This window comes from Ictidomys tridecemlineatus, chromosome 13 (assembly GCF_052094955.1).
Source record: "Ictidomys tridecemlineatus isolate mIctTri1 chromosome 13, mIctTri1.hap1, whole genome shotgun sequence".
Taxonomy (NCBI): domain Eukaryota; kingdom Metazoa; phylum Chordata; class Mammalia; order Rodentia; family Sciuridae; genus Ictidomys; species Ictidomys tridecemlineatus.
The window spans coordinates 54,734,886-54,759,151 of NC_135489.1; the positions used below are offsets into that span (position 1 = coordinate 54,734,886).

The 24,266-nt window shown below is 39.7% G+C and overlaps 1 protein-coding gene across 1 annotated transcript in view; it reads right to left on the reverse strand.

Moving 5' to 3' along the window:
- Lama1 (laminin subunit alpha 1) overlaps window positions 1-24,266 on the reverse strand; it is a 150,274-nt gene that overhangs the window by 95,688 nt on the left and 30,320 nt on the right. Inside the window, exons 4-5 of the mRNA XM_078030367.1 lie at window positions 1,561-1,803; window positions 405-584 (exon numbers count right to left, since the gene is read on the reverse strand). Of these exons, the coding sequence (XP_077886493.1) occupies window positions 405-584; window positions 1,561-1,803 (423 nt within the window). The remainder of the gene's footprint in view (window positions 1-404; window positions 585-1,560; window positions 1,804-24,266) is intronic.

The window sequence follows — 24,266 nt, forward strand, 5'->3', positions numbered from 1 at the left end:
CTAGGATTGAGGCTCAGGGGTACGGTGCTTGCCTAGCATGGGTAAGATATTGGGTTCAATCTTCCTTAGCACCACATAAGAATAAATAAATAAAATAAAGGTATTTTTAAAAGAGTCAATTGAACAAATGCCTTAAAAAAAAAAAAGAATCAATGGAATTCCAGTGAAAATCTTAGCAGGTTCTTTTGGAGGGTGAGGGGGTAAGACACGCTAACAGGTCTACCATGTAAAGGCAGCATTTGTATTAAAGGATATCCGATGATATTTGATAAAATAAGGATATAACAGCTGAGAAGAAAGAGAGCCAACCTGGGAGGTCAACCAAACTGAAAAGAAGAAAAGAGAATCTCCCTGAAACCAAACAAACTTATAACAAGGGTGGTGAGGGGGCACCGTATACTCACTCGTCTTGTAACAATAGGGTCAAGGTCTTTGGGTTCCCGGTGGCTAAGGGTCATCAGATCAGCGTTGAGAGTCCTGATGCGTTGTAATCGAAGGCGGATATATCGTGCAGAGGTAAATTCCAACAACCTGGGGGAAGGATCGTCAGCACTTGGTCTGCCATTGATGAGTGACGTATGAATCTAAAACATGAAGAAGAAGAAAAATAAACAAATGACATTTTTAAGCATGGCAAAAATATAGCCCTTAATTTCAGGATATAATCTTTACCAAGATACTATCTACAATCAAACCCAAACAATCAAACGTGTGTTAACTACTCGTGAATCACCGTGATCCACATCACATCTTCAATTTACGAGAGTTTTCCATTCCAGTGTCTGAGGTTGCTGGGGATCTTTAACCGGGCACCTCTCCCTGCATGGTAAGGATATTTTAAACATCTATTATTAAGCTATGGCTTCTCAGAAACAAATTCTAAAATCCATGAAGAGGCTGGGGAGAGCAAGAAAAGGGTGCCAAAAGCCATAATCATAACCTGCTCTCTTAATTAATCTCTGCTCTTGAAACAATGCAGGGCTTTCTACGGAGTCCCTGCTGTGAAGAGCACTTCAGAGAGGTTTTTGTAGTTTTATCTCATCAAGCCAGGTGCTACTGAAGAATGTGCTGCTTTCATTACACTCTGACTTTAATGAAGTGTGTGCCACCTGGGCGTGCTGAGCATGGAGCTGTGACATTTTATGGGCATCTCCCAGTCCTCAAATCCCTCCAAACAGAGCTACACAGAGAAAATTAGGAACTACATCTTTTAGAAGCATTTTGGCTGTCGTTTTAATATTTCAACAAACGTTCCCATCCTGGTGTTATGGAAAGATGCTCTGAAGGAGGAACTGATGGGCTTATTCCATTACAACAGAGTAAAAAATGCAGGACCTCCACGAAGGGGAGAAATCAATGGGGTAAAATTATCTGCAGTGAAATTAATCATATTAGGCAGCATTCAGGGCTATTTAAATAGAAATAGGTAGCAGTAGTGAAGGTCTTTGTATTGAGAGCAATCGATTTTGTGTGTTCGATATCTGCTCCTACAAGGGCTCTCTCAACATTTGAGGCTGGGGTCTCTGAGGAGGAAAAGCTGTCACCACGTGGGCACGGTACCTCGCCATGATCCAGTGGTATCAGTCTAGAATAATAGGAGGTGCAGATGACTTCGTCGTCGGCTCTGTAAGTGGGCGGCCCCCGTCTTGGAGTTATGTTGTAGCGTGTCAAACACTCCGTGTCACTGACTGCGTAATACTGCCAGGGGCTGAACGTGGTGCCATCCAGAGAGCGCTCCAAAATCCAGTTTCCAGGTCTGGGGGCATTGGCGGCTTTAATGATGACATAGGCAACTTGAAAAATCTGAAACAAAGACATTAGGAAAATCTCAACCCAGAATCAGTGTGTCAGAGGCAGAGAAACACTGCGTGAGCGCGATTACACGTGGAATCCAAGACGGGCCATTCACAGAAGTGTGATTGCCAGGGGCTGGAGGAGGGGAGAATGAGGGAACGTGTGTTCAGGAGCATGTTTCAGTCATGCAAGATGGGTAAGTTCTGGGGGTCTCATGTACGATGTGTCTATAGGGATCAATATTGTGTACTAAGAGGGTAGATAGCTCTTATCTGAAGAGATGGTTATATTCCTTGTCTTGATTATGGTTATTATTTCACAAGGCACAGGTACATAAAATCATTAAATTATGCCCAGTAAATATGTAATTTTTTAAAAAATTAAAAAAAAAACCAGAATCAGCAGTCATTGCTCAAAAAGCAAAGTAGTTCTCCAGAAAACTATTATACGATGATGGCCAATGTCTCTCTATGCTTTTGTTAGGTAGGAGACAAGGCATGCGGAAAAGATAGAAAAGTGAGAGAGAGATTACCACCCACCTAACACTCTGCCTGAAGGCCCTGTGGTGAGGGGAAGCTGGGCCATCTTGTGGTTAAAGGAAGGAAGCTAGACCACCAGGAGGGGAGTTCAAGACCTTGAAGGGAAAGTCCCAGATCTTGATCTTGGACATGAGGGAAGGACCTAAAGTTAACTAGTTGCTAGTTAACATATCATTAGGATTGCAGTTTGCTCTCCCTCTGTGCATTGGGGAGGGGGCCTTTTGCATGCATAGTAGAAAAGAAATTATGGCAGGTTTAGCTGTCAATCAACCCCAAATCCACCCTGGGAAGAACTAGCACAATTCAATAAAGTAAGCTCCACTGTGTAGACAGGGCCTGGAGCTTCTTCAGAGCTCCGCCCACTCTGTTCTCCAAGAGTGCTCTGTTTACCTTTGCTTTGTTTACCAACCTCCTCAGTCTTAGTCAGGACTAGGCACCTCCTGGGGACCCCTGCCATGTGCCAATAACACATTTGTGTTTAACTGCTAGTACACATTAATCAGAAATATGCCTTATGTCCTGGTGGCATTTATATTCATAATAAACTCAAAAAGCACTCACAAATAAATCTGCACTTTTATTATTAGCAGTATTAGCATTAACATAAGTACTTATTCTATTGTTTCCCAAGTCTTTTACCTGGATTCTGGCTAGTAATAGTAGTATTATATTTCATTAATTGTAATGTTAAATGTATTTCTCACAGTGATTAGGTGATTTGGAGACAATAGATCTGAATAGGATAAAACACAGTTAGCCCACTACATGTCTCCTAAATTGGCTAAAATCCGAAACACTGACAGAACCCATTGCTGGGGAGGATGTGGAACAACAGGAACCTCATTCACTGCTGGTAGGAATGCAAAAAAGGTGCAGCCTTTTGAGGACAGTTTGACAGTTTCTTATAAAACTAAACACCAATTCATCCAATAACCATCTTCTTGACATTTACTCCAATGAACTGAAGTCTTATAGAACTTGCACATAGATGTTTACAATTGCTTTATTCATAACTGGCAAAATTTGGAAGCAACCATGAATGCCTTGCATAGGTAAATAGATGCATAAAATATGGTGCATTTAGATAATGAAATAGCATTTGAAGGGGTGAAGTGCCAGGGGTTGAACTCAGCCCTATTTTGTATTTTATTTAGAGACAGGGTCTCACTGGGTTGCTTAGCACCTAACTGTTGCTGAGTCTGGCTTTGAACTCACGATCCTTCTGCCTCAGCCTCCCAAGCTGATGGGATTACAGGCATGTGCCACTGTGCCCAGCTTGAAATAGCATTCTTAAAAAAAAAAAATAGAATTCAAAGTAAGGAGGAAGCAGAGAAAAAGAGGATACAGCTGACTATTAACAGAATGAGGAAACTGGCCAGACAAACCTTGGATTTGGAAAGGAACTTTGTGTATAACTAGCCCCAAATCCTGCACCAGGAAGGAATCATCTCTCCAACAACCCAGCCCTCCTGGGAGCACTTCCAGAGACAGAAAATTCATTGGTTCCTAAGACAGCACTTTTGTTTTATGACAACTCTACATTACAGGTTCTTTCTTTTTACACTTATTCAAGGTCTGCCATAAATTTCTGTGTACTGGAGAGAAAGAAAAGATGTAGGATTCCACATTGATGTAACTGTCGTTCAGACATTTGAACATAACTATCATATATCTTTCCAGAATCCAAAGTCTTTTCATTTTTTGCTTCAACATTCTGGTTTCTTAAAAACATTCATTATTTAACAAGGTACCATCACCTTCTCATGATATTCTGGACACAAGCTTATTTTAAAACATGGTTTCCAGGAACTCAGCACAAAATTCCAAATGCTTCTAAATTGGGAAGAAAGAGTGAAAACACCATGTCCCTCATTTCATCCCTTCAGTCTTTGGGAGCAAATTTGGATTGTTAACTCAACAACAAGGACATTCCCTTTCCATGTGAGCTGCTATTTAGTCCAGATTCCCTCTAACTCAGATAGCTATGTGCAATTAAAAAAAAAAAAAGTCCACTATTTTCTGTTTTTTAAACATACAGTCAGTTCTCTGTATTGTGAGATCTGTGTCTGAGTTCAAACAACCACAGCTTGAAAGTATATAAACTGCATCCGAACGGAACATGTACAGATTTCTTGTCCTTGTTCCCTATTAAATGATACATTATAACAAGTGTTTACATAGCATTTCCATGGTGTTAAGTGTTGTAAGTAATCTAGAGATGATTTAAAGTATATGAGAGGGCATGCATAGGTTCATGCAAAGACAGCGCCATTTTATATGGGGGACTTGAGGGTTATGGAGTCTGGTATTCTCAAGTTGTCCTGGAACCACTCCCCATGGACAGTAAAGACCAACTGTATACATAATACATGATAATACATGCATGTAAAAGGGTACATAAACATGCAAGTTTGTATATATATATATATATATATATGTTTGTATGACAATATTAATTTAATATGTGCATATGTATATGCTTGTGTATATGTATGTTTTTGTGTGTGCACATGTGTTTGTGCATGTTTGTGTGTGCACATACATTTGTGTGTATATCTGAACATATATGTTTGTGTATGTATATATGTTTGTTACGCATAACACACATACACACACACACAAGTAAGTTGTTCACTTACTCTGAGTCTTATTGTCTCTGGGATTTGGGGGTTTTGTTTTTTTAGCCTCTCCTCATCAATTCCAGGAACACAAGAGCTCTTTAAACCTAGCCCATCACAAACCAAATGATTTTATATTCACCTACTAATTCTAGGGAATCCATAGGCAAGGACAACTTGATCTTGTTCTAATAACTCTGTTCACTCACAAGAAATGTTCCCTGGCCGAGTTTGGTACGTGGGTGATATGAGGTGCCTGATATCTGGGCTCTCCACGTTCGGGTGTTGTCTTTCTCCAGAAAGCAACCACTGTTTCTAAAGCACATTAGAAGCAAAACCATGTCCTCAGCGTTTTGATAAATGAGAACAGGGCAGAACACCCTCCTCTGTACTTGTCACTGTCCTAGTGCTGGCAAATATTTTCAGCCTAAAAGCAGAGCTCTATCCCTGTAATGCCAGTAGCTCCGGACGCTGAGGCAGGAGGATGACAAGTTCTAGGTCAGCCTCAGCAACTTAGGAAAACCCTAAGGATCTTAGGGAGACTGTCTCAAAATAAAAAGGGCTGAGGATGTGGCTCAGCGTTTTAGGGACCCTGGGTTCAATCCTGGGTAGCAAAAAATAAATAAATAAATAAGTAAAACTTTATGAGCGCATGGACCATTATCACATTCCACTGTGCACGTGTGAAATTAGGACTTACTGAATGGAGGCCTGGAGCAACTGGAGAGAAACTGTTTACAGACATCATTTACAAAGATAATGGAACTGGGATGTACTTACCTTCTGTTTTCCAGTTTCATCTTTGAAAATGCAAACGACTAACAGACTTCTTACCACATGTATGTAAGAGCTTACTCATACTATCTCACTTAACTCCAAACAGTACTGCTAGTGTTTTTACATATATGGAAACTCATGTAAAGAAAGGTCAAACAACAAGTTAGTGAGGTACAGGTCCTAATAGGAAACCAGGAGTTCTCCCCCCTCAGTCCTCTGCCACCATACATAAGGCCTGCCAGAGTACAAGCTCTCCACCTCTGACCTTGCCTTGCACTTTCTTTTTGTGATAACAACAGTAACAACAAAAAAGACTTTCACACTCACTGGGAAACCAGGTTCTAAAGAGACACAAGGGCACATGTTCCATTTAATTCTGGAGTTTCTGTCATAGGAGCTAAGGATCAGTGTGGGGAGGGAATGGAGAATATGCAAGAAACAAAAATGAGTAAATATTTATAATGACATATTGATTAATGATAATCTTCATTGACATTAATAAATATCATTAATAATAATATGAGCAATGAACATGAACATTAATTTGTTACTCATCAAATTACAGAGCACTTACCGTGGCCAGTGATAAATGCTTTATTTTATTTTATTTTTTATTTTTTTTTACAGGTATAACTTTTTTATTATTTTTTGTTATCAATTTCTTCAAATGCTTTTTTAGAATGATTGACTCTGTGACTCCTTGGAACTGCCTTCTTCTCATGAAGTAAATACTATTATTTCCTGTACTTTACAAATGAGGAAATTAGGCACAGAAAGATGAAGTCATTATCCTGGGATCTCACAAGTACTAACCTGAAAACCCCAGGGTGTGCCCTCATAACCACTGCGCAACATGACCTCCAGAGATTGCCAGGGTAAGGGAGAAAGGAATCCTGGGCTGAGGCAACTGATGAGAACCAACCCCATTTCCCCAAACTCTTACTTCCAGCAGCAGCATTTATTTTAACACCATGTTCTGGTAGCTTATCAAAACCCTTGTCAGCTTTTGTACTGTCAATTCAGCCATGCATAAGAAAATTGGGCCAAACGGAAGAGAAGCTACAGAGGAGAAACTTCAGGACACATCTTCCAGGAAGACTTCTATTAGAAGTCAGCCATTATTCTCACAATCTCTCAATAGTCATCCAGGTTGTCCCCAAAGGGCAGACCAGGAGACAAATGAGCTCGAAGTCGGACAGAGGAAAAGGGTATAAATACAAACTGTCTTCACTTTAACCCTGTGATGGGCTGATTATGCCCCCTCCCCAATTCTATAGAGAGTCAGGGCCTTGAAAGGGGTGACTTAAGTAAAATGAGGCTGATCTAAAATGACTGTGTCCTAATAAAAAAGAGATTTGGACAAAGACACACACAGAGGGAAGATCATGTGAAGAGACAGGGAAAAGATGGGCACCTACAAACCAACAAGAAAGAGCTCAGAGAAAACCAAACCCACCAACACCTGGACCTCGGATTTTCAGGCTCTAAGTCTGTGAGAAATAAATTTCGCTTGCTGAAGGCACACAGTCTGTGATATTTGTTATGGTGGTTTGAGTTGCCTAAGACAAGCCCTAATTGAAGAATCCGGTGTTGATAAACAGGTCTTATAGCTAAGGTAGGAAAAAAAAGCAAGGGATTCTGTGTATGCAGAATTTTAAACTTTTGTTCAAATAAAATCCACTATATCTCTGTTGTCCCTTTCTGGCATGGTTGACTAAACTGCCTTTTCTCCCAATATAAGGTTGGCTGAACACAAACTGTTGACACAGGGGTTTTCACTGGACTCAGACTCATCCCAGTCCTGCCAAACCTACAGCTGATACAGCCCTTCTTAAATCCACTTTCATCCCAGTTCTCCGTCCAGTGGCCTCTGTTAACGATCACTGGAATGCACATAAACATTGTCACATAAATAAAGTAGGCACACATCAAACACCACTGCCTACAGAGGAATCCACACACGAATGTCCATGTGGACCTCAATCTTAACTTAAATATAGTAAATCCATCTCAGGCCCACAAGTCTGAAAATCACAGAGAGCCCAACCTTCCAAGGTCAGAGGCCCATTTCCCATGTGCAGTGAGAAGTCCCTCCTCTCCACAGAAAGGACAGTTGTATTCTGCACAACTGTGGTCTCAGGAAATCTTTGGGGCCCGAGACCATGCGTGAATCCCTTCTGTAAATTGCCCATTAAAAAAAAAAAAAAAAAGTAACTATTCCCATGGCTGTAACCAAACAGAGAATGAGGGAGTGTTTTCTCTCTTAGGTGAAAGGAAATGAACTTCTCACAGGTGAAAGAGATTTAGGTTAATAGTTAAGTGTATTTGATAAATAATATTGCTTGACTAGCCCTAAAAACGAAGGCAATTGGTGTTTGATTAGCTTTCTTGCTTATAAAATTATTAGAGAATGAAATTTAAAATGACTGCTTGAATTACTCTTTATTGCTGGAGGATAAAGAAGCAATTATTTCAGAGAAGGCTCATTATTAATGCTGATGTGAATCACTTTCCGTTTTACAGCATATCCATCACGAAAGCACCTGGTCCATTCATGACTGAGTGAAGAAGCAGCAAAATCTATGAAGGACAAGTAACGTGGACAGCTTAGATGTTTGCTGAGGAAGAATGTGTGAAATGTACATTTTAGACCTTTTAGGAGCTATTACCTGAAAATGTCTTTTCTATTGTATTTTGGTTGTGTGTTTTACTGTTTTCCCTCATTTAACCCAGGAGGTCTCACTATTCTATATCTAGAATACCTATTAAAGAACTGAGCAATATTATAGATGACCTAGATATAGAACTATGAACTATGGAACATAATGGGTCAAGGCCAGTATGTACAACTAAAGTAAAAAGAAAGAAAGAAAGAGAGCTTCATGAATGAGTAGAGACTTTTGGTTGATTTGTCTTTCTGTAAATTTGGTGCTAACATTAGACATGAAAAATAGCATATGAAAGACCTGTAACTTCTCCCCTACACCTAGTGCACCCACTTCTTTATCTTTGCTTTATCTTTCTACTGGGAGGAGGAGGGACTGGATGCCAGTGTTGATCAGTTCAGATCAAGCAGGTTTCTTTCCTTAAAATTCCTAAGATGCATGTCTCAGAACATCAAGGAACGCTCACTTTTGATCCATGATGAAATACTTAAGTAGACGCTGAGGAAAAGCTAAAGATGATTACCGACAAGAAGGCACAGAAGTAGGAGTCCATTTAACAAGTAAACAGTAGCCTGTAATCAGCAATCTGGAGATGGGAAAGGAATTTTTAGAACATCTGTCAGAAGCAGTTCTGTTTTCCATCAACTGGAAAGACTATTTCAAAAAGAGTCCACTGGGAAGCTGTCCCCTGGTCCAAGTGCTACTCTTTCCATTTGAGAGTGACTATTAGTGTTATTTCAAAAGTAAAGTTGGAACCACTTTACCTAAGAAGTCAAAAATGAAAAAAGAGGTCAGTCTCCATTTCCAGTCCCAATGTATTTCTCCATATACATTGCCCAATTTCACCAAATATTCAGGAATGATTTTCCTAATTCGTGGGAAATTGGTTGGAATAACCTCAGAAGCCCAATCAGGCATGTCACCAAATGTCCTTTGTGGGGATCTACACTTTTCCTCCATTCCTTGTAAACTCCATGTGACAATCCAGCTCCCCTTGGAATGAGATGAGACCACTTGTGAAATACAGTGACAGGCCATTCTCAGACCAAGTGTTTAATGCACACAGGACACTGGGAGACATTTGTGATCCGAATTATAGCATACTGAGAACAGGGAATGTCCCCTAACAATTTTTCATTGTTCCTCTTTCCCAACTCCTAACTCTGACCTTGCCCAGACCTGTCTAGTTTTCACTTAGCAACATTTTAGCCTTTGAAATTACACAAGGGTTTTCTCCAAAAGAAAGCTCCTCACTTGTTCATCTTGGAAGGGAATGTGGCAAATAAATAGTTTCTCTTTCGGTCCTTCCTGACTGTGGCAGTAGGCTCTAAAATCTGTCATGGAGACTGGCAAAAAAAGAAGTCAGTAATATTCCAGGGAAAAAAAGCAAAACTGGAGGTTGTGGCCTAGCTGGGGGCTGTGGAGGTCTGCGACACACTTCCTCCTGCCTCGTAGGTGGAAGGGACGCATGTGCATCTGCCTTGGCAGCTTTGCTCTGTGGGTCAGCTGACCTGTGTACTCTGGAAACAGCCTGCCCAGTCAAATGACAGCAAACACAAGCCTAGGGCAGGAGAGTCAGTAATTCCTTAGCTAGGAAAATGGCTGTTCCTCCCTGAGGAGGTATGAAGGAAGGCTGGGCACAGAAGCAGCCCCCTTGGACATAGGAGACCCTGTGAGTCAGTTTTCCATTATTATAAAAAATACCTGAGATGATCACCTTAAAAAGAGGAAAGGTTTATTTCAGCTCATAGTTTCGGAGGTTTCAGTCCATTGTCACTTGGCACCATCACTTGAGCTCAGCACCATCACTTGGAAACACAGGTTGGGGAAGGCCTTCTCACCTCATGGTGGCCAGGAAGCAACGAGAGAGAGGAATGGGCCAGGGTCCCAATAACCCCTTCCAGGGCACATTCCCAACGAACTAACTTTTTCCCAATAGGCTCCACCTCCCAATAGCACCATGGGCTAGGACCAAGCCCTTAACACATGGGATTTCCAGGGACATTTAAGATCTAAACTATCACAGACCAGGAACAAGGGATACCTACTAACAATTTTTCATTCAAGCCTTATCCAATAAACATTAATTGAACATGTGTTTTTTAACAGGGACTATGGCAGATGCTACGAATACAGCATGATGTGGAGGCTTAGTCTGGGGTCTGTGTGGCCTCGATACCTTGATGGGAAAGATAGAGGCTGCCTAATTCACCAGGGAGAAGGTCAGGGGTTGGGTGTGGTGGAGGCCAGTTGGGTCTGGAGAAGGTGAAGCTTTTTCCAAAAGCTTCTGTAAATTTAGGGGAAGACAAGGGAGATGTCTAGGTAACGGAAGCAAAGGGCAGAGGGACAGGAAGGATACCCTGAGAGGCCAAGCATGGATGGGGAGAGAGACTACAAGTGGCCTTGTTGGCATGAGTATGGAGAGCCCGAGGGAGACTGGACAGGCAGGGTAGGCCTCCCAGAGGTCTTTGTCCCTCCTGGTCATACTCTTAGACCTCTGAAGACCTTAAACCATGGAGTGACAGGGTCATGAGGGATGAAAGATCATGCAGTTGGATGTCAGTACTCAGAAATCATGAGAGATGGTGGGGTTGACTTTATAAAGACCAAAAGACCAGAGTAAGAGATAACAGCAAGTAGGTCTCAAAAGAGTCTTCGACAAGGTCAGACTGTGAGTGAGGAAGAACATATGAAGAGGCCAAACAAGGCTTTTCAGCTCAGTCCAGATCCCTCTCTTCGTTATGAGGAAGCTGGAGGGGGTGTACCCCCACTCACTTTCCCACACTTTCCTCTTCTATTCTCAGACCTAGAGAATTTCTGGTAGCAAACTCAAGCTCTGTTCTCTCCATCTCCTAGTTTGCACATCGACTCCCTTTTGCCACAGTAAGTGTAGCAACAATGAAGAGCTTTATAGCTTTTCATCCCTTCTCATCCTCCATCATTAGAAACACCATCATCACAGCCAAAGTACAAGGGCCTTAATGATTAAGCCTCACAAACCCAACTGCAGAGACTGTCTAGAAAAGCTGGGAAAATGTGTACTGAACTGATTCCATTATACATTAACCTATTTAGTTATACATTTACAACTCCCAGAAACAATAATGATACACTTTCTTTCCTTTGCTCACTAACTGAAGCATTTAGTTTTTTACTAGAAAGGTTAGAAAGTATTGTTTTGTGTGTGCACCTAAAGTTTCACTCTGGATGTAGGTCCTTGGTCTACATCCTATTTGAAGATTTCACTTTTTCTTTTAAACATCTAACTTCATTGAGCATCTTTCATTTTCCGGGTATTGAACTAATAAATCGTCACTTTTAAAGCTTATTTTAAAAATCCAAATATGTAGGATACATAACATGAAGGAAGGCTTTTGATTATTAAAAAAAGTCGTGGTAGGAATATAAAATGGTGCCACTAGTATGGAAAACAGCTTGGTGGTACTCAAAAAAATTAAACACAGAATGCCATCCAGCAACTGTACTTCTAGGTATATATCCCCAAAACGGGAAAGCAGGAACTCAGTTGTTCGAACATAAATGTGTATAGTAGCGTTATTTACAATAGCCAAAAGGTGAAAACAAGCTAAATATCTGTCAAAAGATGAAAGGCTAAGCAAAATTTGGGATATAACATACAATTTCCATTATTCACCTTAAAGCAGAATAAAATTTGACACATATTAAAATATGAATAAACCTTAACACAAAAGGACAAATATCATTTCCTTCATGTATGCTACCCAGAGTAGTCAAATTCATAGATGGAAGGTAGAATAAAGTTTACCAGGAATTGGGGTGAGGGAAGAATGTGGAGTTAGTGTTTAGTGGAATAGAATTTCACTTTTGCACAATGAAGTTCTGGGGATGGATGGTGGGGTGGTTGTCCAACAAAGTGAATGTTCTTAATGCCTCTGAACTCTATAATATACATGTAGGATGGTTAAAATGGTAAATTTTGCATTGTGCATATTTTACAAGAACCAGGAAAAAAAGTAAAAATAAAGAGAGAAAATGGAATGAAGATTCAACCTTCTGTGGCGATATCTACAGGGAAAATGGGCAGGAATGTGGTATTTCCAGATAGGAGGCAACTATGAAGAAACTCACATGCCCTGATGCAAACATCTTATCTTTTTCATGATCCTATTTCTTTCATGTTCTTAAGAAGCTCAAGCAAGGAATGAGGATGCCTCACAAAATACAAAAATCAAAGCCCAAAGCCACTTTTACAGAGAGTCTGGAGATGACCCGACTGGAGATCCACCCTCCTGAGAGAGTACTCTCCTGCTTGGGGCCATTACTAACCAACATGCTGGGCAGGGTAACGCTACTGTAAGTGTAGTATAAAGTAGTAAATGATCCTAAATGTTAGCCATCTCAAGAGGCCCACTAAAAGGTAAATGTCCCCTGATTCCATGCCACTAGATAAATAGCAGGGAAAACAAAATTTCACATTATGTGTTTTAAACTTAATTTTTAAATTAATTTTCTAATTATATATTCTCATGATCATCACTAAACACTATAGGGAAAACAGCCTTAGAAATAATTAAATGCACTAAATCAGTCATTTTATGAATTATTTTTAAAAGGATGATTAACAATAGCCCAAACCTGACCCCAAATCTATTACAGAGTGGCTATATGGGAATTCTCTTTACTTTCCATTCGTTTTTTCTATTAACCTAAAACTTCTTGAACAACCAAAGTCTATTGATTCTTTTTTAAAAAAACAAAAATGTTACCCATATACGTAGTAATTATCAACTTATAAGAAGGCTTAAACCACCCGAGTTGGCTCAGAAAGCTAAGAAGTGGCTTTAAGGCTTCACTCAATTTCTCAGGATCTCTTGGTTTGTACAGCTGTGCCACCCCAGCTAATTATTTGCAGGTTTTAATTTGATCTCACAGCTTTCCCAGGCTTCATCTCCATACCTTATCGAGGATAAAGGGCAGGCCAGAGAGTGAGTCAGTGTTTTCTACACTCAAGCGTCATTTAATTTGGGGAACACATTCTGAGAAGTGCCATTAGGCTTTCTTGTCACCATGTGAACATCAGAGTGTACTTGCACACCAAGGTGGTATAGGCTGCTACATAGCTAAGCCATATGGCATAGCTACTACTCCTAGGCCACAAACCTGCACGCCATGTTAGTGTACTGAGGCCACATGGGGAGCACCGTAGGCAACTGTAACATGACAGTAAGTATTTGTGTGTTTAAACATATCTAAGCATAGAAAAAGTACAGTAAAAATACTGGGCAATAGGAATTTTCAGTTCCATTATAACTATCATATAAGCCACCTGCCCCTGTCTAAAACCTCATCATGTGGCACATAACCTGTATCTGTGTATGGATTTCGAAGGGACCTCAGGTCTGAAGGTATGCATTGGCATAATCAGGCAGCTGTTCACGGTCACTAATGACTTCGTACTTTATCATCATCTCACCAACACTAATGCTTGGAGAGTTAGACTTCAACAGTCACTCTTGCTCTCTCTACATACACACACTGAAAAGTAGTGATAGGTGATTGATTAATCAATTTTAAATTTCTTAGTATATTTTAAAATTTCTTATAATCTAAGGAATTATAAAACTAGATTTAATGTTTTCCACAATTCAGATTTAAAATGATAGATCCAGAGGATTTTTTCCTACATCACTATATTATTCACAATGAATAATATATTCACATGGATATATTTTTCATGTTGTAAGTATGATATGAAATAACAAACAGGAAAGAACTTTACCAAATGCAGATGAAAAGGTATAAAATTTTTATTCACTTTCCCTAAGTTCTATAGTTATTTTTCTGGTAACTGGTGCTTCTCAAAAATTATGACACTTGGTAGTTGATTCATTTTTTTTTCTCTTTTGTTAGAATGTGACTTAAATTCTACCTGGCCTCTGGCACTGATAATCAATAACTAAAAATGTCACCACCATATTACAAAGCAATCTGATTGCCTCAATAGAAATATCAATCATGACACGTTATCCATGTGAAAATAAGACCAAACACTGTTAAAGCATCTAAATTCAGCCCAGTGTTCCAAAATGTATGTCCAGTATAGTGACTAAATGTAAAAGCTCATTCTTAATTAATTATCTGCTGTTCAATTAGCAGAAAACAGAAAAAAAGAAAATTCTAATCTCCATTTCTGCCAAGGAACTGTGAGACATGTTTTTAGTCACTGCTAATGAGCATATAAATTGAACAATATTTTTTAACAAAAACAAGGCAATAAAGATTGTGTTTGAAAAGGGTCTAAGATTTTTTTTTTAACTCAGTAATTCAATTTCTTAGAATCTATTAAAAAAATCAGGAACACACCCACAAAAATATTCAAGTATTTGTTGCGGCATGATTTACAGTGACCAAAACCTGGAAACAGGATTTTTAATGTCCAATAGTGGGACCAGGTTAAATGAATTATTGTGTGACCAGATAATGAGATTATTATTTGGCCATTAAAATTATTACAGGAATTTAGCTGCTGGCTTTGAAGAAGAAACCAGTACTTCCTTGCCCTCCTACAGACAACTAGAAAATAGACAAAGTGTGCAAAGAATAGTTTTGAAATACTGGATGGGAGGTATCAAAGCACAGAAATTCCTGGGAGAAGACACGGGGCTGCCCCGCTTTCTGCCTGAAAGCACTTTCTGGACTCTGGTTTGTTAATGTCTTATCCTCTGGCAAATTCCACTCTTGGAGTAACAAAAACATACACCCAGAAAAAGTTTTTCATAAAACCATTCACAGTAGCTTTTTCACAATTGACAAAAGCTGGAAACAACCCAACAAGAGAATAGATTAACAAATTTCAGCATATTCATGAAATAAAATACTGTTCACAAATAAAAGGAACATGGGCAACAGCACATTGAATCTCATGGACCTAAGGTTCAGAGATGGAAGCCAGACACAAAAACATGGTGCAGGATATGATTCTATTTCTAGGATAAACATATATATATATATATACACACACATATATGACAAAACTTATTCAAAGTGAAAAAAATCAGTGGTTCCTCGGCTAGAAGTCAGAAAAAGCATTAGTAAGGAATTGAGGGGGAAAGATATAGGGGGATACTGACAGGTGATGGAAATGTTCTATGGCTTGATAATGGAATAGCTTACACTTGTCTTTGGATTTGTCAAAATTCATGCAAATATACACTCAAGTTTTGCGCCTCTCACTGTCTGCAAATCACAGTTGGCCCTCACATCGGAGCCTAGCACTCTGCTGAAACTGTATCAGTGATAGGCAGGCACGTCCTGCTCCCCTCCATCTCAGATCCTCAGTCGCTCACCAGCACTGGTTGTTGACACAGTTTACTTTGCATCTTGCTCATGTACCATGTAATTAGTCCCACAATGGTTGCATCTGCACTGAACACGAACAGATTTTTCTTGCCATTATTCCCTTAACAATACAGAACAACAATTATTTACGTGGCAATTACATTCTATTAGGTATCAAAGTCAACTAGAGATGCTTGAAAGTGTGTGGCAGGATGTGTGGTTTATATGCAAATACTAAATCATGTCATATAAGGGACTTGGGCATCTATGGACTTTTGTATCTCTAACCCGATTGCAATGTGTGTTTCAGTGTGTGTGGGGGGGGGTGTCCTAGAATCAAAAGCCCGTGGATATCAAGGAATGACTGCATATCCCAATAAATAGAACAAAGGAAACACTTTTGGGCTGAATGCATGATTTCAGCTCTGCACACAGCTAGGCCTTTCTTTCTGAAGGTCTTTCCCAAGCTGCGGCCTCCCGCCACATCCTTCTCCCTTCCTTTAGCAAGTCATTCTTTGGGTTGCTTCCTTGAGCCTCTCAGCTGTTCTTCCTGTGTGTTCTCCACACATCCTCAGCCCCTACACATCTTGTACCACAGAGCAGAAGCCATATCTTGATTGCCTGTTTCCCCTAGTAGACCAGAAGCCCCTTGAGGACCAGCTCTGCCATAAGCCAACCATGGAGGCAGTACTGCTATGCTGGTTAACAGAGCTTAAGAACTTACCTTCTCTGTGATAAGAGCTTTGGGTGAATAGGGTCACTGTCGCATTCATGAATGAATCCTGGGCACCCCAAACCAGAGATTCCACGACTTATTAAATATATGCAGGACTCAGAGATAGGATAGACTGGAGCAAAAGCTAATTTCTGGTTCTTTGAGTCACAGGTGACATTTTTAAAGAAAATTTTTTTCTTAAACTTTTCTATATTTTATAATTTTTCTGCTACTATCATGTTTTTTAATATTAGAATAAAGGAGAGAAAAGGTCCACTGAAGACAATAAAAACTCATGAGATATTTTGTGGTGTTTAGCTGAGGTACTCCTAAACCACTCTATTTTAATTTGTCACAGCTTTCTTTTCAAAGATGGAAATGTTATAGCCTAAGTAGAAGCTAAGTCTAAATATAAAAAGATTTTTCTTTAAAGCTAGAATGGCTTCCAAACTGCACTGTATGTCTCAAACAGGTATTTCTTCAGAAATTAAAACTCAATCTCCTTTTTTTTTTTTGAAGCCTCAATATAACAGGAAGAAATAATGATTTCAGAACAGACTTCCCTTTCTTTCCATAAATATACAAGAAGCTTTATTTTGATGCCAAAACAGTTCAGGATGTGAAAAGCATATTCTGACAGAATCCTGCAAAACTGTCCTTGCTCATTCCCCCAAATCCTTCCCAGTTATGAGCTGGAATAGGAGACACTGAGACAGGCCAATCTTCTGCCACTCAAAACCAAATAAGGAAATGAGGGAAGGCCTGGTGAGTTCTATCGAATGGCAAGATGGTTATCCTGAACTCGTTTGCAAACCACCACGCTTGTTGAGAAAGTCAAAAACTAAATTTTGTCAAAAAAAAAAAAATGAAACCCCATATGATTTCTGAAGCCTGATCTTGATTATTTTCACCTATTCAGCTCACCTGCTGTTAACCTCTAGCAGTTTAAAGTACAGTACTGGTGTCCCTGTTTGAAGGATACAGCTCTCCACTTCTTCTAAGTATGAGCCTGTGGGACCCTGGAAGAAAAGACCTGTCAGGCTGCAAAGCCTGGACCTCGCAGAGGAAGGCCTTCTAAGCACGAGGCACTCATAGTCCAAACAGGTCTTCTCCCACTGACAAGTGGGGTGGGTCCACATTTCCCACACTTGAATGTCTGCCCACCTTAGTGACAGTGGTCTGTATGGCACGAGGAAGTTGGTGTTGTGTGACTTGGAGGCCAGGTCTATGAGGGAATGTAATTTCTGCCTGTTTCTCTGGAACAGCTGCCCCAGAACCCTGAACCCACAGTGAGCAACCTGTTGGAAGCAGCCATGCTTTGAGATGGGACACACCAGCCCACATGGAGAGACCACAGAGAGGCCCTGAGGCCACATAGAGATAGACTTCCAGCCTGTCCCTACCTGCCCCAGGGTCTGTCCCAGCTGCCCAAGGGCCTCTCCCCCAACTGCTCTCCCTCCACCCCCAGGGTCTCCAGCCTTAGACACATTCAGCAAAGCCTTTCCTGAAATCTTGACCCCCTCAAATCAAGAAAGGTACAAAATAAATGTTTCTGTTTTAAGCCACAAAGTTTTCCAGTGTCATCTTACACAGCAATCAATAACCAGAAGACAAGCTATGTGTGAAAAGATTAAATGAAGTGTAAAAATGTTAAAACAGGAGACATGAATCTGAAAATAGAAGTTTCATAGAGAACATGACAAAACACACACACAAAAATGTCTGAAGGGCAGAAATGTAGTGTGGCTTATTTCCAAATCATAATGAAGAACTTGAGATCTCTTCGGATCTATTCACTGAAAAATTCCAGAAAAACTTAATATTTAAAAGTTGGTTGAGGCCAGCATGAGGCAATAGAAAATGGAAATAGAATGGTTTTGAATCAGTGTAAGTACACAGTACCAGTGATTTCTATCAGTGAGTTTCCAGGAGGGGTCTCTGCTAAACCTCTTTTAATGAAGTCAAGACTCATTTGTAATAAGGGGCACCAATCTATATGCGATTTTGTCCTAAAAACTTTTAAAGATGGAATGTGCATCTCTGCCTCCTTTCTTATGGGCCTTGTCAATGTGCTTAGCAAATGCTTTATATTTGAATACAGTCACCAACCTCACCTATTTGGTCAATTTTTTGGAATTTGGAGGGGGGGTGGGGGAGACACAACAGACACTCGGTTTAATGATGTTTTATAAAACCCAGCACATAAGCAGCTCTTGTCTAAAGGTTTGCATACAACAAAGGCCTTTCTGTGATTATTTTCCCACAACAAAGTGCTACTTCCTAATTAAACCTACACAGAAAACAAGGTCCTGCTCTAAAAGGCAGCTTTATTGTCAAAGCCAAGGAAACACTTTCTCTTTTATGAAACAGATTTTTATCTCTTCAAGGATTTTTACTCACAAATTGGACCCTCCTAGTGAATTTTTTTGCCCAGGTTTAAAAATTATTTAAAGGAAAATATAAACCCTTGATTCATTTTCCTGATTCCTGGCCAAAAATCATATGTTAGGCAGCAGCACTACCAGCCACTGCAAAAGTACATGAAGGAAGTGCTAATATTCTGCTGATTCTCAGGGAGAGGATCCTTCAAGTTGCAATGCAGGCAAAGGAACTGGGCAGGGGTGAAGGGTGCTAGCATCTGAATATTCCCCAAATCAAGAGGAAAGGGTAAGAGTGTCCCCATAAAATTATAGAGAAGGAAAACGAGGATTGGAATCCAAGGACACGGGAGGTGAAACAGTGATGCATAGTGCCCAGAGAACTATAAATTTTGGTTTGTAATCCAAGCTTTAGCAGATGAACTACATGACCCAGGGCAAGCCAGAGATCCACTGGCTCTGTGTTGCCCTTTCCCTTCTTAGAAAGAAGAGAACAACTGCATTCCAGGATTGTAGGGAGAGCAGATGAAATAACACGGAGGAGGAAGAAAATGCCAAATAGTCTGTAACCTGCACCTATACATTCTTACATGTATCCAAGGCAATAAACACTCCTTCTTAAAGATATACTCAAAATAAAGCTAACCATAAATTTGTAATATGAACCTCAAAAATGATTTCTATTCACTGCATTACTTCATTGGCATACAGATGAAGTTAACTTTCTTTTTTTTTTTTTACTGAAAACTCAATTTACTATCAATAACTAAAAAATAACCAAAGCACCAGGTCTAGGAATTATTGTGCAAATGATGGGTAAACCATATAAAAGACAAATGCAGCTTTTAAAATTATTAATGGGTTGTAGTTTTATTGGGAAATGTGTGTGCTAAAATGTTAAATAAACCATCAGGACACAACGCATATATCATCTAATCTCAGCTGGAGAAACGATATGGTCCAAAGAGGCAGAGCCCAGGTTCTTGGATGTCAGGAGTCCTACCCTTGAACAAGTTACTTAAACTCTCTAAGCCCTGGTTTCATTGTCTGTCAAAGGGGATAATAATGGATGGAGGCTTGTAAGGCGATTATGAGGATTTAACGACAATCCAGATCCTGTGTGTAGTAGCACAGGGTCTGGCTCAGTAAATATGTAATAAGTGCATCACTATAAAATGCATGGAATCACATACAAAAGACTGAAAGCAGATACAACAAAATATTATTAGTGGAATAATATTTCAGAATGAAGGAACTGTAAATTTTTCTGCCTCTTTCCACCCATCTCTACCTTCTGATTATTCTACAATAACCCCATATTATTTTCCAAATCAGAAAAATAATCATTGACTTATGAATTAATTTTCTAAAAAATCTACTCCATGGTACTTCTTTTTTATATTCATTTTTTAGTTGTAGTTGGACACAATACCTTTATTTTATTTATTTACTTTTATGTGGTGTTGAGGATTGAACCCAGGGCCTCGCACATGCTAGGCAAGCGCTCTACCACTGAGCCACAACTCCAGCCCCCTAAATGGTAGTTCTTAGTTAATACTATTAGCTATCTCTAATTAGATTATATTAAGGTCTTGTTTAGCATTCCCCCTGGTGATATCTGAAGTTCTTTGAGAATCTAAAGTAATTTGTGAGTTAGAAAGAGGACTGAGGGAAAGAAAACACAGGTTTATTGAGTGTGAGGAATTTTGTCAGGTGCTGTATATCAGTCTTAATGCAATTACATTCTACTTTGCAAGTTGCACTAATGTATATCTTGTTACCATTCTCTAGGCACCTCTACCATACCTCACAACCAAAAATTAATAGTAAACACATCCACACATTAAAAAAATTCTTCTCCATTTCCTCTACCACTGTCCTTAGATTCACAGTACCAAGGTTCTGCCCTAAGGCAGTCTCTCAGCTGACGTCCAAGGACACCTAATCTGTGTATGAATTAGAAGGCAGTCCATGATTTTTCCAGGAGAATTCTAAAATTTGCATTTCCATTCCAAAATTAATCTAAAGGACACATGAGCATATTCAGAATCTGGCTGACTACCATAAATAACAAACTCATGTCCCAGGATGTCAAAGGCTGCTACTCAGTGTTTATGTCATTGCCTTGACACCACCTCCTGCAAAGAGAGTGTTTGTGCCAGTTGCTAAGTAACATCCCACCTACCTTTCTGGATTCTGCTTCCTGGAACTCTGAAAACCACTGCTCCCCAGTGGAGGTACCAGAGAGCAGGAGGAAGGAGGCTGAGAGTCTGGAGGAGAGAGATTGGAATTCTGAAGAGGGAGGTGGGACTGCCCCTGCTTACCTGCTATTCCTGCCAGTCTCATTCAAGACATCATCCTTGGCCTGGATGGGCCAGTTGACTCCAGTCTCCTGCTTTCTGGTACTTCCAAAGGAACCTCACCATGCCCCACAGAAACAGGAAACACTCCTCCAAGTCCAAAGGTGCTATTAGCCCCACACTCCGGCCTCCTCAGCCGTTACTCTCCCAGAGATACCTTTCTGATCCCTTTTTCCCCTCAATTTTCCAGTACTGTATTACCAACTCCTCATACTAAATAAATCCCTTTACATGCTTGGTATAGTCTCTGTTTTCCTGATTGGATCACAAGATATGGTGAATTATGTTTTTTAAATGTGGAAAAGTATGCACAACATAAAATGACCATTTTGGACATTTTAAAGTGCACAGTTGAGTGATCTTAGGTAAATTCACAACCATCACCACCCTGTACCTCTAAAACTTTGCATTATCCCGGCTTGAAATCCTGCGCTCATTAAACATTCACACACACACCCTCCTGTCTCCCAGGCCCTGGAGAACCACCATGCCACTTTTTGTCTTTCTGAATTGGACTACTCTAGGTACTTCATATAAGGAGAAACGAAGTATTTCTTCTTTTGCGTCTGGCTTCTTTCACTTAGCATAACGTTTTAAAGGTACATTCGTGCTATAGTGTCAGGAATTTCATTCCTTTTAAAGGTTGAAAAATACTCTCTCTATACACATACATTCTATGTGTATATACATATATGCATACATGTATGCATACATATACGTATGTGTGTGTATCACATTTAGCATATCCATTCATCTGTTGATGGACATTTGGGTTGTTTCTACCTTTTTGCTATTGAAAGTTAAGTATGATTATTTGAGTCCTTATTTTTGGTCCTTTTGGGTATATACTCGAACTTCTAGGTCATATTACAATGCTGTGATTCATTGTTAAGGAACCAACACACTGTTTTCCACAGTGGCTGTACCATTTGCTCTCCCACCAGCAATGAAGAGGGGGTTCAATTTCTCCACATCCTGGCTGACACATAATTTCCTATTTCTTTTATAATAGCTATCCTCATCAGTGTGAAGTGGCATCTTGTGGTTTTTGGTTTTTTTTTTTAAGAGAGAGAGAGAGAGAGAGAGAGAGAGAGAGAAAATTTTTTAATATTTTATTTTTTAGTTTTCAGTGGACACAACATCTTTATTTTTATTTTTTATGTGGTGCTGAGGATTGAACCCAGGGCCCCGCGAATGCCAGGTGAGTGCGCTACCGCTTGAGCCACATCCCCAGCCCATCTTATAGTTTTGTTTTTTTTAAAGAGAGAGAGAGAGAGAGAGAGAGAATTTCTTAATACTTATTTTTTAGTTTTCGGTGGACACAACATCTTTTATTTTATTTTTATGTGGTGCTGAGGATCTGCATGCCAGACTAGTGCGTTACTGCTTGAGCCACATCCCCAGCCCACCATCTTGTAGTTTTGATTGTCATTTCCCTCATGATAAATGATGCTGAACTTCTTTTCATCTGCCCAGTGTATTAACTTTTGGGGGGAATGGGGTACCAGGGATTGAACTCAGGGGCACTCAACCATTGAGCCACATCCTCAGCCCTATTTAGAGACAGGGTCTCACTGAGTTGCTTAACCTTGCTTTTGCTGAGGCTGGCTTTGAACTTGAGATTCTCCTGCCTCAGCTCCCAAACTACTTGGATTACAGGTATGTGTCACTGCACCCAGCCAGTGTATTAATTTTTTAAAAAAACTTTTTTTTAGACATTGATGGACTTTTATTTTATTCATTTATTTATATGTGGTGCTGAGAATCAAACATAGGGCCTCATACATGCTAGACAAGTGCTATACCACTGAGCCATAACCCTGGACACAACCCCTCTATTAACTTTTAATATATCATTTCTCAAACTGGAAATACTTCTGTTCTGCTAAGAAGCACTAACATAATATTATATCATAATATAACTAGAGGGGCCTAAAAGAATTTTGACAGTCATAAAATTCAAGATCCACAGACTGTACATCCTCCCCCAAAATTATATCTTTTCAATTTTAAGTCATCAAAAGTGATCACTGGCTCATTTTGGGGTTGCTGGATGAAATTCTAAATCATTTGACAGTGAACAGCATTGTATTAATGCAGACCACCATATAAATGTCACTTTGACATTTGTTAAAGTTCACTCAGCTTTATTTTTCTTAAAACAAAAATACCACACACATTCCATTCCCATGAATTTTTTAAAGTAAGATCTTACTAAACATCTAAGAGGAGCTTCTAAAATATGAATCAATAAAAAAAGGATAGTGGGCATCATTTATAAGAAGTTAAAAAAATAAATCTAATCATTCCTCTTGTAACATGTGATCAAAATGAATACCGTAGTTAACCTTACTGTAAACTGTACAACATCTATGGACTTTCTGATAGCTGCACTTTTTATCTTTAATTTATCTTCCAGGTAAAGCATTATACATAGAGGCTAAAAATGTTGTGATGTCAATAGCTGTCATCAACTAAAAATTCAAGAATGAGATCGATGTCTTCAGCATTTGCCAACACAGATGGAAATCAATTGTCATAAAACTTCAGGAGCTGACATATTTATTGAGTTACATGAACATATTTATAATGTTAAGCTTCACTGCTCCTGAAAATATTACGATCTATCTGTAACTCTACTTTAGAAATCTGCATTTTAGGTGTAACATTTCTATAGGACTAAAACAGTCAAAAGGCTTGTTAGTTCACTATCATCTTTTAATCAAGCTGGAAACAAAAAAAAGAGACGAAGTAAAAAATAACATTGATGTGAGTATTCACGCCGTGCCTGAGCCACATCAATGGCTGGGTGTGCAAGAATGAGCCAGATATCCCTCAAAAAACACCAGAGGGAAAATAAGGAGAGGAGAGTTGACCTCAGGGAGTACATGATCTAGGAATTAACCAGCAGTGGCTGATGGCTGGCCAGAAAGGGAAACATGCAGATTCTGGCAAAAGAGAAGAGTAAGAGGAAGGTGTAGCTAAGCCCTAAATTTGAGCATCAGCAAGACCAAAGAAGCTTGGGGGAGATGTGGGAGGAGGAGGGAGCTAACGCTCCAGGAATCACTGTTAGAGGGACAACTAGCTCAGGGCTGCCTG